General features: G+C 45.6%; 1 protein-coding gene across 1 annotated transcript; it reads right to left on the bottom strand.

Moving 5' to 3' along the window:
• Positions 1-354: 354 nt before the first annotated feature.
• Positions 355-6,784, bottom strand: BAMBI (BMP and activin membrane bound inhibitor). Its single transcript, XM_047868414.1, has 3 exons — positions 6,338-6,784; positions 2,834-3,121; positions 355-2,384 (listed from the first exon to the last, which is right to left on the bottom strand). The coding sequence occupies exons 1-3, from the start codon at positions 6,411-6,413 to the stop codon at positions 1,966-1,968; spliced, it is 783 nt and encodes a 260-aa protein (XP_047724370.1). The 5' UTR covers positions 6,414-6,784; the 3' UTR covers positions 355-1,965.
• Positions 6,785-15,581: the final 8,797 nt, after the last annotated feature.

Raw genomic sequence — 15,581 nt, 5'->3', positions numbered from 1 at the left:
GCAGGGGAAAACTAACTACACAGAGCTAATACAAACACTGCCTACCCGGAAGAATCACCGAGCTCGTAGGATGCTGTGCATGAAAGGAGAATGGCAAAGGAGCGGGAAGTCTTCATTTTCAAGCTGCGAAGCTCCTGTAATTTGATCTGGAGCTACAAGTGCAGGTGAGGGTAGAAACCCCAACGACTGGCAACTTCAGTGAAGTCTCTTCCCTAGACAGGTGTGCATAGTTAGGCCCCACAATTCTGCGGCTCCCTCAAGAAGTGCCACTCCTAAAACTTAACCCATTTTATAAACTGTAAACCACGCATGCAAGAACCGTAATTCTCAAAAAGCACAATACGAATGCTGTCATTTATTAAAATGTGTATTTATTCCATAGCCTACTTTGTATGGGGCTGTGGTCTACCAATTATTAAATAATCTAGGTTATTGTTTTTAGACTAGTCATTGCAACTCAGATTCTTCCATGAACGTGGCTACTGCATCTGTCTTCAGGGATCCAAATTATGCTGATCATAAAATATTCCCCCAAATACGCACACACACAAAGAATCCCTTAACACGTATCAAAGACAACCCCATACTCAAATATGCAGACTATAGGTTAATTTTTAGCACAAGTTTCAAATATACAAAAGAATCGAGGAAAAAAAAAATCCTACGTGGCAAATTCTTCTCACGTGTAAGATAACAAAGACCTATTTGGGGGAAAAATATGCAAATGGAGCATGGGTTTAAATTCAGCCTGAGAAGTGTTGCCAGACAGAAAAGTCCTACAGGAATGGAAACACAGTCTATCAGTGGCTGAAGTCAATGTCAGGGGCAGGGGGTCCCAGTGGTACTGTGTGTTCTTTAAATCTCAATTGATACAAATAACGTTCACTGCTGAAACCCTTTCTAAACATTGAGAGGTTAAAAAAAAAAAAAAAAAAACAAGTTAGCATAACACTGTGTTGAAGGAAGGTTTGCAAACTAGGAGCATGATACAATCAAGTTTGGCTAATTTGGGGTCCACAATATTTAACGTGATTTGACACAAAGTTAACCGATAAATTAATCAACAGCAAAAGGAGCCAATGACTAACTTGAACTAGAGAAGAAGTTTCCTTTAGTGGGTTTGGTCTGGCTTTCCTTTTGGGGTTGGAGGTAGACACATTTTAAAAAGAAGCATTCCAGAGCATCTGGAGTAAGCTGAGAAATATTACCTTTGCTAAGGCAACTCCAGATAGTGATCCATCATATCTGACCTGGTATAAATAAGTCTAAGATTTCTCGCAGATGAAAGCTAAAAACCAGAACTGTCCTAACAAAAAACGGGGGGGGGGGGGGGTGTGAGACACTGAACGATGGGCAGTAGACATTTGGAAATTTTCCACGCTGTGAGAAAAGTACAAATACACAAGTAAGAATGAACAAGATCTTGGTCTTGTTTCAAAACAAAAAATAAAAGTCAAGCCCAATCCTAGAGTGGAGACCTTATCAGAATCAACAACAGTAGAATCAACAACAGATCTTCGTTTGTGGAATGAACGTGTCGTTTCTTACACTTCCCACTTAGTTTGTTTTTAATTTATGACAAGACACGGCTAAATTTCAGACAAAAAATATAGATATATTTTTTAAATCTTTACAATAAATCAGGACGTCGGAGCTGACACAGAGCACATGTCAGTTTATTTAGGTGCTCGATTCCAGCTCGCGCAGATGCAAATAACCCTGGTAACAGTGAGTGCACAGTCCTCTCTTTGCTTTTTCTAATTTTAAAGCAAAGAATACATCTGACTGCCTTCAAGTCTGTGCAAATAATCCTTCAGAAGAAATATCCAAGATTCTGTCCGCAGAGGTCGTTTGGTCTCTCCCAGATGATGACGTGAGTTTGTTTTTCTTCAGATAAAGTGCTCCTGTCCAGCAGAACTCAAGGCCTTCAAAGCGTCCGAGAACTTGGGTGCGGATGAGGCCCTGTCATACGAACTCCAGCTTCCCGTGCCCGCTGTACATGCCCCAGTGAACGAGCGAGAGGATCTTGTCGTTGCTGAGGTCCGCCTGCCTCAGTTTGTCACAGGTCAGGCAGCAATTCTCGTGCCCGCTCACGGGCACCATGCATTCCAAGTCCAACTTTGCCACCTGCCCCTTTTTGGAATGGTGTCCGTGAAAGCTGTAATGCAAACGCGACAGCATCTGCTGCCGCTGGTCCTGCAGTCTCTTGTTCTCGCTTCGAAGCATCCTCAAGGCTAACATGATAAGCAACACTAAAATCAGGCCGCCGGCGATGGGAACAGCGATCACCGCTGCCCGGAACCACAACTCTTTGGAAGAGGTCAGCTCCTGCACTTTGGTGATGAGGTTCCTGCTCCCGTCGTGCCGATACCGGTTTCCTGGTCCTGAGGGAGTACAAGGAACGAGGAGACTGTGTTAACCCCTCCTGTGGACTGGACACTTACGATCATCTATCCGTCTGGCACGACGCACCCCATCTAAAAGAAGCTTACAGTGACCTCGGCAACTTTCAGAAAATGAATGTTGCAAACACGATGCCCAGAGGCTTACAAAAAACAGGTGTTTAGAGACTGTCGTTACTGAAGAGCAATGGTCTTCTGAGGTCTTGAACGTGTAGCAAAACCAGGCAAAGCCTATCATGTAGACAGACATCTAATGCTCAGGCAGACATAAAAGCGACTCAACAGAGATGCATCTTTGCACCCAGCCATGCCTCTCCCTCCGGTGTCTCTAATTACATTCACAGCAAAATCAACAGCAGGCACACCAAGTCGCGGCTGCCACAAGCCGGTAGATCAGGCAAGCGTTCTGGTTAGAAAGGGCTTCCACCTACCTGAGGCCTCCCCCTTGGGAGGAGCCAGGACATCCTGCAGCCCTCTGTAATTGCACATATCTTCATGACAGCATCCCAGCGTGGGCATGGTGGTGCCAGAGTGGTTCCGTGCCTGTTTGGCTTGGCAGACGTCCGCTGTGCTCGCGAGAGAGTCCAGGCAGCCATGGGTGAGCGGGGAATTTGTGTTCTGGGGATCGAGAAGTCTCGAGAAGCAGGCGCTCAGCTCAGATTTACACATATAGCCAGTGGCCACGCAGTGGGCAGCATCACAATAGCATCTGATTTCACCTGAAAACAACGAGAAATTACGTCACACTCCTCCAGGGGGCAGATAATGCATCCCCCTAAGCAACTGCTAAATCGCCAAGATCAAAGGCACTAACTTTTAGAATATTCAGCTGAGCGCCTACAATGGCAGTCCCCGGTAGACTGGAAAAGCCCTAGGTGCTTAAGTTTCAATCCAGTTCAATGTAATTTTAGAAATGTATTAATCCCAATTGCAGAGTATCAGAGTTCAGCCACGTCTGATGAGTTAGCAAGGAATTAAAAATACTACTGTTGGTTTTGAAGGCAAACAATCATCACGATAATTTCTACCGTAAGGTAAATTACACTGTTTATTCATCTTAATCCTACGTGACCATACAACATAAAAATGCTAGGCTTTTTGATTTTGTCAGTATAAATATTTGATCGGAACTACTGAATTGTTTACTACCTTAAAGGGCTGTGCCAAGATTTAAGAGCTTTAGCTAACACCTTATAAAGTTATTAACTAGAAACACAACAATCTAGAAATTGCTCCGGTCAGGAGGTTTTAAAACTATGAAACTGGGCAGCTATTTGCAACCTCTCTAGAAAAGGCAAACTTTGCCTATAAAGATCTTTTCATGCAGAGGAGCTTTTAGTCAGTATATTGTAAAACAGGAACTAGGCAGTTTACAATTAGTGGTTTGCTTGCCAAAGTCAATTTCTTTCAGCCCAAATGGAAAGTCATAAAACTGGGGGCGGAGGGGGGGGGAGCGGGAGGAGGGGTGGCGGGTATTAAAAAAAAAAAAAAAAGGCAAAGCTAATTTCTCCGCCCCTTAACTCCCCAGTTTTACATGTAATTCAACATGGGATCTAAAAGGGGAAACGTTGAAACTGAAAATCCTCCCCTGGTTGAATGAAAAATCCTTAAGGAAACCTCAAATTTTTCTCCAGGAAGTGATTAAAAGTTTCCTTTATAAAACTTATTTGGGGAGTTGCAAGTCACTAGTAACATTTTGCTGCATGCACGCCCTGAGGCTTTTAGCATCAATTTCTAGTTGAAATAATCTGGGTCTCCGAGCTATCCCTACTACCATATCTGACAGTGGACTCAGGTCACTGTCGTATGCCACAACTAAAGCTCTAGAACGGAACTTAGGCACACTACCCCTTCCCGGCTTCCCAATCTGAAGTTCTGTCTAGTTACTGAAACCTGTGCTCTGAAATTAAACACCAGGGACTGTGGCTTTATAGACCTCTTCCTACCCTCTCCTTTCTTCCTCCTCCTCTCCCTGAATGTGAATGCCTGAGTAAGGTGTCTCATTTAATTATCTGTCCAGATTCCAGGCCACCGTATGGTGTGCTCAGTTTTCACCAGAGGCTGCTAATGCTTCGGTTCTTAAAAAAAAAACAAAACAACAAAAAAACAAAACCTGCCAGCTAAACACAGATCTTTGGCAATGGGGAGTTTTTAACCGTCCAAAGCTGGAGGTCTTTCTCCTATCCTAAATCTGCGCTCCCTGTCCTGGGTCTGGGCCCAAGGGAAGACCTTGGGGCTGGAACCCTGCTTTGGCTGGGTTTTTGTCTCCTCTTTCCAATCCTGATGTTTTGCATAAAGGTCACCACTCCTAGGTGGGGAGGACTACATATCCCTCGTCTAACAAATTCCATGTATAGATTTAAAGTAGAAATAAAACAGATGAAAAGTCCATTCTGACCCTAGTCACCTCACTCCTAGCACAGAAAAAGAAAAAAAAAAGTTAAATGTTTATGAGAGCCTATTTAAAATGCTATATTTGCCATGACCTAAAACAGTCTAATAAAATTTTGACAGGTAACTACGAAAGTTCTAACAACTTTTTTTTTTTAATTGGAGCCACATTTGAACAAGTTGAATGGACTTTTGTATTACTGTATTAAAACTATATTTCTGTCGTTTCATAAAGTTTCTTCCTGTGGCATGCGAAAGGCCCAAAAAGGGGACTGGTATTTGAAAACAGTGAACAATGCTCTTCTGTTCCCCCCCCCTTTCTTGTTACTGTATGTAGTGATTACACAAAAATGTCTGCTTTAGTCAAGATGGCTACAGGAGAGACTGCTGGCTTCTTTTAAAGCTTTTGAAGTCCGCAGCAGTCAGAAATCTCTGATCCCCTAATTATATCATTATCAGGCACATAGTTTCGGTATCTGTGACTTCATGTCAGCCTCAGTCCCTCCCTGTTCTGCCGGCCTTTGATAGGGCCAGGAGGCTCCCCTCTGCAGGCTACCAGGGCTGTTATTTAGGGTTAATTACACCCTTCCTTCCAAAATAAATAAATACTGTAGCACATCATCCTTGCTGGGCTAGCTTATCCTTTAACCTCATGCCTGCTACATGGCAATTAGAGAAAGGGGGTGGTGCAAAAGCGAAATAACGCTTCCCAGTTAAAAAAAAAAATTATCTGTTCACACAACAGTAGGTAGAGTTCATGGAGTGGGGGGGGGGGGGGCGGTGAGGGGAGGGTAACGTTGAAATCTAGGAGTTCTGGTTATTTCGACCTGAAAGGCGAAAGCCTGCAGGGGGAAATAAAGACCCTGACCTGTGCCTCTTTTTCTTTCTTTTCTTTTCCTTTTTCTTTCTTTCTTTTTTTGGTAGTGTGTAAAATACGAGGTGAGCGGTAAGTGGGACCGCTGACAGAGCCTACTCGTCCCAGCCACCGCGAAGCCACACAGCACACACTCCTGCACAGAGACACACACTTCGAGCACCTACTCTCGCACGGGGAGTCACGCACACTCGCTGGCTCACAAAGACACACACACAAAGCCACAGTGGCGGACAGGGCCGCACGTGGAGACGTGCGGGGACACCCCCACACTCCAGCGCGGTGCCGCCCGGCCACCCCCGCCCGCGGGGTGCGCAGGGAGGCGGCGGCCCAGCGCACTCCACCGCCCCGTTCCCCGGCTGCAGACGTTCAGAAGTTCGCTACGGACGGACTTCCAAAAACATTGTGACAAGCACTTGCCCTGAGGTCTGACTCCACCTCCACGCGCCGCGCCCGGGACACCCGAGGGGGCGGCCGCGAAGCCACCGCCGCGACTTCTAAGAACAGGCAACTTGTCGCGACCTGCGGGCTCCAGCGCGGGAGGAAACCTCGCCCGCCGCTAACAAAGCCTTGGCAGCCGCCTTCAAAGGCCCGCGGCGGCGGCCGCCCGGGACCCCCGCGCGCCCCTCCCAGGGGAGCCCGCGCCCCGGGCCGGCCGGCGGGCACCCACCTTTGGTGAGCAGCACGGCCATGGCGCAGAGTTCGAGCTGCAGCCAGATGAAGATGTAGCTGGAATGGCGATCCATTGACGCCCCCCACGGCCGCGGCGCCCCCGCCGGCTCCCGGAGCCGCGGCGCAACTGCAGCCTACGACTCCCGGAGCGCGCAGTGCATGGGTGCTGCCCGGGGCGGCGGGCGCCGTCAGCGACAGGGCGAGGGGCCCGGCCGCGGCCGGAGCATGGAGCGCGGCTGGAGGGGGCGCGGAGGAGCCCAGACGACTTTCGCGACCCGACCCCGCAGCCAGCGGCTCCTCCGCTCCGCTCGGCGCTGCAGTCCCGCGTGAGCTACCGGCCTCGATCCGCGTTGGCGGGGCACTCCGCGAGGGGAGAAGCTCCCCGAGCGCACGCAGAGACAGCCAGCCGCGAGCTCCAGCCTGCGCCCGCCTCAGCCGGCCCGGATCCGCGCCGTAAATAGCGCCCCGCGCCGGGAGCCGGGCAGACACTGCCCCGCCCCCGGCCCCGCCCCCCGGCCCCGCCCCGGCAGCGCCAGCGCCGTCCGATTGGCCGCCAGGCTCCAGTCAATCATCCCTGCGGCCAGGAGGCGGGCCCAGAGGGGGGCCAGGAGGGACCTGCCCCGCGGCTCCTGGCGGCGCCGGCGTCTGGGGCCGCGGGCTGGGAGGCTGCCGTCTCCCGCGCTCCCCCTCGCGGATGCCTGCGCGTCCGTGACCTTCTGGAGGCGCGGGGTCGATCCCGGCCTCCGGGTCTGTCTCTGGCACTCGACACCGAGACCCTCACAACTCAGCCTTGGGCCGGCTTCTTTTTTGTTGCCCTCGAAACGCGCGAGAGACCGCGCGGCCGCCTGCGAAAGCCCTCCCGGGCCACGCTGCGCGCTTTAGGAACCCCAAGGACAAGTGGCGGTCCCCCGGCGTGCGCCGACGGCCAAGGCGCCCCTGCCCAACCCTCCTGGCTTGCGTGTGGCCAAGGAGGGGGTTCCGTCGGGAGCCCGAAAGGGGGGCGGCGGGCGCTAGGGTCTGCTTTCTGCCTTCCCCCAGCCGCCCTCCCTCTCAGCGCATCCGCCTCGAGCCGCCTGCCCTGTGATCAATAAAGCCCAGACAGACAGACTGTTGATCAGTGGGAGCCGCTAAGTTCTCCTGGGTAGACAGGGGACGAGTAGCCGGCTAGAGACACTTAACGAAAATTAGCAAATCCAAAAGCACCCGGCGCCAGCGAGACGACACTGGCCGAGACTGACACTCAATTAACCACCCCCCAAACAATCGCAGGCAAACACACCGGCTGACTCTGATCAATATCAGTCCCGCAGTGATCTCCTTTCTGAGATACTAATTCATTTATTAGGACTTGCAGGGCTGTCGGCTCCAACGTACCCAAAGGCGTTCCTGGAGGTTGTGCTGTTTTTTTGTTTGTTTGGTTTGTTTTTGTTGGTTTGTTTTGTTTTGGTTTGGTTTTTAGGAGGTGAAATTCAACTTAAAACTCTTGATCCGAGGGAATGCTCTTGTATCCCTTCCTCCCATAACCTGAGATTAACAAGTCAACCATTTGCGAAATTTCCTTTTAGGATCAGCCAACATTTCCCTACCTGATAAAAATGTCAAGGCAGCGGGGGGAGGGGGAGAAGGAAAAAAGCATTTAATTCTAAGGTGGGAAATGTAAAGTCAAACCCTTTGGGACTATTGTACAGAAATGACCTTTAAGACTAAGAAAAAAATGTACATGTCTGGAGGACCGAAAATCAAGGTGAACCTTGTAAATTAAACTTATTGAAAGTTCACAGAGGATACAGGATACAGTTAATGAAATTGCCATTAAAAAAATAATGTTTATATGCAGAAAAAATAAAATAATTTCATAAGTTGATGCGCTGTCCATTACTTCACTAGATCAAAATTGCATCTAAAAAAGATGGGAGAAGTTTTAGGGGGAAATTACCCTGGCTGGAGCACCAGGTAACCTGCAGGCATTTCTCAAATGGTGGGTTGACCCTTGCTCCTGAGGAGGAGTCTGATTAGAACTTCCTGACATCTGCTTCTTTGACAAGTTAACAGTTCTAAGGGGTTCATGAGACAGTACTTTTCATGTAAGGACACACTCTTTTTTAACTCTAGAAGAGTCCATCATTAGCTAAAAGGAAGCTTTTAGAGTATATTCATTCAACTATCTTGAAGCGCCCACTATAGGCCAGGCACAGTGTTTGGGGTTATAAAGATGTCAGAACCTAAACAGTAAATCACTAACAATGGAGTGGGGCGATGATAGAGATTTATGTGCACAATGTTATGCTGCATAAAGAAAGAAGAGATAACTAGACAGGAAGGTAAAGAAGTCCACGAGGTCTGTTGTAAGCAGTGACATCAGGCATGACTCCTAAAGAACAAAGAGAGTTGCAAGGAGACCATTACAAGCATAGAGGACCATGGGAACTTAGGCATGAAATTTATTGATTGCATTGGGGGATATAGGTGGTAAGTAGGGGATAGGGAGTTGGGACTGCGAGCAATTCTTTGTTGTTGGAGCATAAAATGTGAAGCAAGGAGTGGGCAGAGATGCACCAGGAAATAACTAGATTTACCTGTAATGCAAATAAATACTTGTTTAATGGAAGGCAGTCTGGGGGATGTGTTGATGAAAGTTCTATTGTAGTGAACACTTTCTGAGTGCCTTTCAAAGAATATCCGATTTCTCTGTAGTGGGCATTGGCAGCCAGACCAGGGGCCTCTGTCCCTCTAGCCGTAGGTAGTCACATGATCCCAGTTGGGCCAATTAAGTTTTCTCTCCTCCATCTTTGGCCAGAGATGCTGGTCAATCTGTAGAGGCCAATTCACAGGAGACATACAAATTCCGAATCCACCTGTGTGCAAAGAAAGAGAAAAATGACAAAGATGTAAGTCCAAATGGATTCACAGTCACACGGTGTCACTTCGGGTCCTTAGGTTCCATATTAAGGTTAACTCAGGCACCTTGGTAAGTCCCCTTCCCCCCCTTTTTAAAAAAAATTATTTATTTTTGAGGGAGAGAGAGAGAGACAGAGTGAGGTGGGGGAGGGGCAGAGAGAGAGGGAGACACAGAATCCGAAGCAGGCTCCAGGCTCTAAACTATCAGCACAGAGCTCGACAAGGGGCTTAAACCCACAAGCAGTGAGATCATCACCTGAGCTGAAGTCAGATGCCTAACTGACTGAGCCACCCAGGTGCCCCTGTAAGTTCCCCTTTTTACTTAAGGTTCTTTTACTTTCAACCCAAAGGGTGTGAACTATGGTACTTGTATTTTATTGAATTCATTGTGACTTTCATCATTCCAGGATATCTACTTTTTTTGTTTCAAACACAGAGTAAGAATGTATGATCCATTCTTCAGACAATGATTTCAGCTCTTTTGTTTTTATTATTAGTTTAATGGGCAGGCTTTTTAAATGGCCAGAAATTAGTTTTAAGAAAAACAAGTCTGCGCTTTATCTAATGGTTTTGGAGCAGACATGGGCTTTTCAACTAAGTGAACAAGAGTGTTTGAATCAATGTGGAAAGTAAAAATTATTTTATGGATAATATGTCAATTATAAGGCCATATTCATAGTTGAGAGAATAGGTAACAATTTTAAGTCAATTGAAGACTCAAGCAATTTGCTTCTTTATAGAATTTTACTTGCGTCTTATGAATAATTCAGTTATTACTTTCCTACACATAGGCCGGTAAGGAGAAGAGAAAATAGTAAAAGCTAATGTCTTTTGGAAATTTAAATTAAGAAATGAACTCAGTGACCAAAATTCTTTTCACTCTTTTGAAGGGAATTACGAAAATATAAGCTGGAATCAGCTATGCATGCCTAAGAACAGAAAGCTGATTCTAGACCTAACAATAATATTAAAAGTCATAATAGCTTACTATTATTAGCTTCAAAGAGTGTTCTAGATACGTTTTATCCACAGACATATGGATATGTATTAGGTACATTATATATATTATATATAAGTATATAATCACAACGTGCCGCTATGGCACATTTGTATGGTAGTTCTACACCACAGAATAACTTTCTAAATTTCATTTTTTCTATAAAGAGTAAAAAGAAAAAAAAGGGGTGGTGTATGTTCAACCCGTTTTGTTAACACAGCTATAAATACTAGTCTCTGCTTACTCAAATAATGCCATTGTTTTCCAAGGTTATATGTGATCCCCATTTTCAGTAATGACTCTCTCTTCACAATGCAGATGAAAAATAACTCTTGGTACATTTTGTTCGGAGAGAAACCGTTGTGTTCATGTCCCTGGCTAGCATACAAACAACTCTTACAGTCTAGGGATAGAATCTAACATTTCTTCTACCAACTAACAATCCACAGAGGTTAGATAACACTTCGAATTCCCAGTAGCAGCTTTTTAAAAAAGTCATTTGTTCTCAGTAGAAGTTAGGAGTTCAGAACTCAAGTTTACTTTCATTGGAATGGAGTCAAAGGTGAGTGATTAGCCCAGCCTACAGGAATGGCTGTCTAGTGAAGTGTTTTTGTTTTCGTTTTTTTGCTTTTTTTCCCCCCTTTTTTCCGAAATGAACTGACTGCAGAGTCCAGGAAGTAGTGTGATAGAAAAAAGACTTAAGGCCACATTCTGAAATGCCCATCTTCCTGCAAGCTAGCAAAAACACTATGGGGTCTTACAAATAAACCTTGCAGTGTCTGTGGAGTTAAGGTTTTCTTAAGAATTTTATTTATTTATTTATTTATTTATTTATTTATATTTTAGAGAGACTGTGTGAGCAGGGGAGAGGGGCAAAGGGAAAGACAATCTTTTTTTTTTTATTTATTTTTTAATGTTTATCTTTGAGAGAGAGAGAGAGAGAGAGAGAGAGAGAGACAGTGTGAGCAGTGGAAGGACAGAGAGAGAGGGAGACACAGAATTTGAAGCAGGCTCAAACACAGCGTCTGACACTGGGCTCAAACCCACCAACTGCAAGATCATGACCTGAGCTGAAGTCAGATGCTTAACCCACTGAGCCACCCAGGCACCCCAAGAGCGAGAGAATCATAAGCAGTGCAGAGCCCTATGCAAAGCTTGATCCCACGACCCCGGGATCATGACCTGAGCCAAAATCAAGAGTCAGATCCTCAACCGACTGAGTCCCCCAGGTGCCCCAGTTTTCTTAAGAATTGTGAAAGCAACAATGTTTAGAATACAGTAAGAAATATCCCTGGTTAAAGAACATTACCTTATGAAGTTAACCATGAGTATCATTTATAATCCAATAGCATCAAATACATTCTGTATGATCCTTGACCATAAGCCATAGCCTTTGTTCTATTCATTTATGTTAATGTAATAAAGCCAGTAAAACTTTTAGAAATTATTCAATAGCCTGCTAGTTTTGCCTACCTGATGTCAAATAATCAGGTTTTTCCCCCACTTTGGTTCTTATAACTAAAATGGTAAGTCAGTCCTTTAAAACAGAGAAATTACCAGGGCACCTGGGTGGCTCAGTTGGTTAAGCATCTGACTTCAGCTCAGTTCATGATCTCAGGGTTCATGAGTTTGAGCCCTGTATCAGGCTCTACCCTGATAGCTCAGGGCCTGGAGCCTGCTTTGGATTCTGTGTCTCCCTCTCTCTCTGCCCCACCCCTGTTTGTGCTCTGTCTCTCTCTGTCTCTCAAAAATGAATAAATGTTAAAAAAAAATTTTTTTAAACAGAAATTACCTTAAACAAATTGCTACTTAATTGGAGGAACATTCTTGACCCTGAATGCTGTTCAGTAATGCAGTGAACAGTATTGTTGAGTTCTATCTCCTTAACTGACAGTACTTTGCTTACGTTCTTTTGGATTTTTTTTTAAATTTTTTTTTCAACGTTTATTTATTTTTGGGACAGAGAGAGACAGAGCATGAACGGGGGAGGGGCAGAGAGAGAGGGAGACACAGAATCGGAAACAGGCTCCAGGCTCTGAGCCATCAGCCCAGAGCCCGACGCGGGGCTCGAACTCACGGACCGCGAGATCGTGACCTGGCTGAAGTCGGACGCTTAACCAACTGCGCCACCCAGGCGCCCCTGGATTTTTTTTTTTTTTAATGTTCACATTCAGGGGCACCTGGGTGGCTCAGTCGGTTAAGTGTCTGACTTCGGCTCAGGTCATGATCTTGCCGTTGGTGAGTTCAAGCCCTGCATCAGGCTCTATGCTGATCTCAGAGCCTGGAGCCTGCTTCAAATTCTGCGTCTCCCTCTCTCTCTGCCCCTCCCCTGCTCGCATTCTCTCTCTCTCTCTCTCTCTTTCTCTCTCTCTCTCTCTCAAAACTAAATAAACATTAAAAACAATTTTTTTAAACATTCACATTCAAACCTGAATTCAGCTTTGATATTTTCATTAGACAGCCAACCATTTAGACTTTTGCTTGAACAGAATTCTTGTCCTCCCTGATATTCAGGGAAGAACTTATAATGCATTCACCCCCATATCCAATAATCTTCCTTTGTTCCACCTGGCCACCTAACAAACAAGTTCCGATTCTGCTGTGAATTTGTTTAAATGCAAATAACTCTCCACTGTCCCATTCCTAGTTTCAAGTCGCCTACCTATATATTTAGCCAGGCATCTCAAAGACATCATTTGAAATATGCACATTTAGAGTACACTGTTCAGTCAGACTTGTTTAATGCAAAGAAAGAGAGACCTACTTAAGATTAGTTGATTCAGGAGGGGTTTCTTGTGCAGATACAATAGGCTTATTGTAGGGATACAGCTAATTGGTAATTGATAAGCATTACTTATCTTGCTGGGAAGCCAGTGTCCATGGAATGGGAAATGAGAAGATTTGGGTCTCATTTTCTCAGGGTTGTCTCTTCCCACCTCTCTAATGGCGAGCCAGCATCCTTTCGTTAGCTCTAGTTTTTACTCTCTCGTAACCTCTGCTTGCGTGGTCCCCCCCCCCCCCCCCCCAGGCATAAGCATCCCTTACACAGATGCAATGCTCCTTCTGTCCCTGTGGCACACGACCTCTACCCTCTGGCTTCTGGATTTCCAGCTCCTAAGTGAATCTGACATGCAAGTTACACAGGCTGCTGTTCAGCTTACGGAGAGACCAAAATGTGCACTTTGCAGTCTGTTCAGCTAGGGTAGAGCTCCTGGCTGATATAAAATGTGTCTGCTGCCCCTCATCAAGGTTGTGGGCCAGGAAGAGCAGGAAGGGTGGGTGGACAGACTGGCAACATAAAGCATAACATATACCTGCTTATATTGTAGATATGATACACACATATAAAGTTTAACTTGCTATAAAAAAGTTTGAGTGAGTTCCTTTAAATGATTTAGTGTGAATTTGCCACTTGAGTGTTTTGCTGTCATCAAAAATAAACTTCATGGGGCACCTGGGTGGCTTGGTGGGTTAAGCGGCCAACTCTTGATCTCCGCTCAGTTCTTGATCTCACCATCATGAGTTCAAGCCCTGCACTGGGCTCCATGCTGGACATGAAGCCTGCTTAAAAATGATAGATAGATAGATAGATGATAGATAGATAAAATAACCATGTTACCAAATGAAGGCAGCCCATCTATAGAGCCTAAGACTCAGCACCTTTCCAAACAAGGACAGAAGGACATCTTTAACTCTTGGGTTATGTTTAATATACAACAATCTTGAATATCCCTTCTTTTTAATTGACTGTGGCAACTGAAAGAGCTTTTCAATCAGTTTCCTGAGAAAGATGGGTCGTTGGGGTGAATAATCACCTGGCTTATCCCATATGTGTAGTTTGGATATTCAAGGTCAAGGTGCCGACATGTCTATGAGCAAATGGTGTTGCAGTCTATATGTAATAGGTGAACAAAACGTATCAACTCTCAACTAAACAGCCAGAATAGTCATTTGCTTCCTTACAGTCCTCCCCCTCTCCCCGCTCCACATCATACCGCTTAGCTTTTCCTTATAAAATCACAGGACTATAATAAGAGTTTTCTAAAGAAGCAGCATGGTTACAATAGTTACTATACTTCTCTTTTCATTCTGGCTCCTCGAAGAGATTATAAATAAAGACCAGAAAATACCTCTACTCTGCTTTCTATTCCCTTTGATGCCTTTCACAGTGCCATCCAGAATAAATTTCATTTTTTACTGAATTAATGTCAACGAGTGAATTCTGAATGGAAATGATAGAAAGTTGTGGACGAGGAAACAACAATCCCCTGGGAGACGGAGACCTGAATTGGTACCCATGCTCCACCGTTCAGGGTGTTATCACCAGCAACTCAACTGCTCCCTCTGTGCCCCTGTTTCCTGTCCTAGAAAACGAGGACCAGAGTGCTAGGTGGCCTGGCTGTCTCAAGATTGCTGAGGGAGTAACTTGAGATCCCATCATGTTAGCCATGAAACCCTACAGGAACGTTCAGTGATTTTCCTTGGAAACAACGAGTTTATCCAAATCTATTTTTCACTCATTCGAACACGTTTGCGGTAGCGTCGGGACTTTTCAGCCGGTTTCAGGATTCTCTTCTCCCCGGAGCTGGAAATCTGAAGTAGAAATGAGGGCACTGCCAGTCCAGTCTTGGCAGGGTGGTGATATCTCTGTAAACACAGCATGGATCTTGGCCAACACAGGTTAGCTCTCACGACGGCTGCTAGTCTAAGAATCAGCAGAGACAAATTGGTCGGCTAAGTTGTCGTTATACGAGAAACGTAGCTGCTCACTAAAGGAGGAGCCCTAATTCATGCCCCTCGTCATTGGGCAAACACAAAAGTATCTTCTACCCTGTAATTGGACTCCTTTGAAAGATTATCCGTCTCCAAGTCAATTGCGTTTTTTAAAGAACTCTGGTGTTGCTTCCTCACTGTCAGAGAGAAGCATTTCCCAGTAAAATCCCGATTGGTTATGGATGTATTTGCCATGAACTGTCCCATGAGCCATACTCTTTTTTTATGGGTCATCAGCAAGGTTGTGAAGAGGCTCCTGCCCTCCAAATGCTTCCAATCCTGCCATCCTTCTTTTAGGTGACTATCTAATTTTAACAAAGTTTTGTAGAAAGAGGGGAGGAAATGGGGGGGGGAGGGGTGCGGCTGACATTCCTTTTGTCCTAATCCTTGAAATCATCCCGTGGAGACCAGCACAGTTTTCCTGGACATAGGTGAGTTCCGGCCCCTGATTGATGTAGGTCATGCAGAGAAAAGAATCCGTGTTTTTATTTTATTTATTTACTTATTTATGTATTTATTTATTTATTTTGTCAGAGGCAATGTACAAACAAAAGCCCCGTCAGGTCTAAAATCT

This window comes from Prionailurus viverrinus, chromosome B4 (genome assembly GCF_022837055.1).
Source record: "Prionailurus viverrinus isolate Anna chromosome B4, UM_Priviv_1.0, whole genome shotgun sequence".
Lineage (NCBI taxonomy): Eukaryota > Metazoa > Chordata > Mammalia > Carnivora > Felidae > Prionailurus > Prionailurus viverrinus.
The sequence above is the reverse complement of the archived record's forward strand: the minus strand, read 5'-3'. Positions and strand labels throughout refer to the sequence as shown.

What these genes read in the sequence shown, in the direction of transcription:
- BAMBI (XM_047868414.1), bottom strand. Translation starts at nt 6,413, where the DNA reads ATGGATCGCCATTCCAGCTACATCTTCATCTGGCTGCAGCTCGAACTC. An exon ending in GGCCGTGCTGCTCACCAAAG is followed by an intron (nt 3,122 to 6,337) that starts GTGGGTGCCCGC and finishes CGTTGTTTTCAG; the next exon opens with GTGAAATCAGATGCTATTGT. An exon ending in TCCCAAGGGGGAGGCCTCAG is followed by an intron (nt 2,385 to 2,833) that starts GTAGGTGGAAGC and finishes GTACTCCCTCAG; the next exon opens with GACCAGGAAACCGGTATCGG.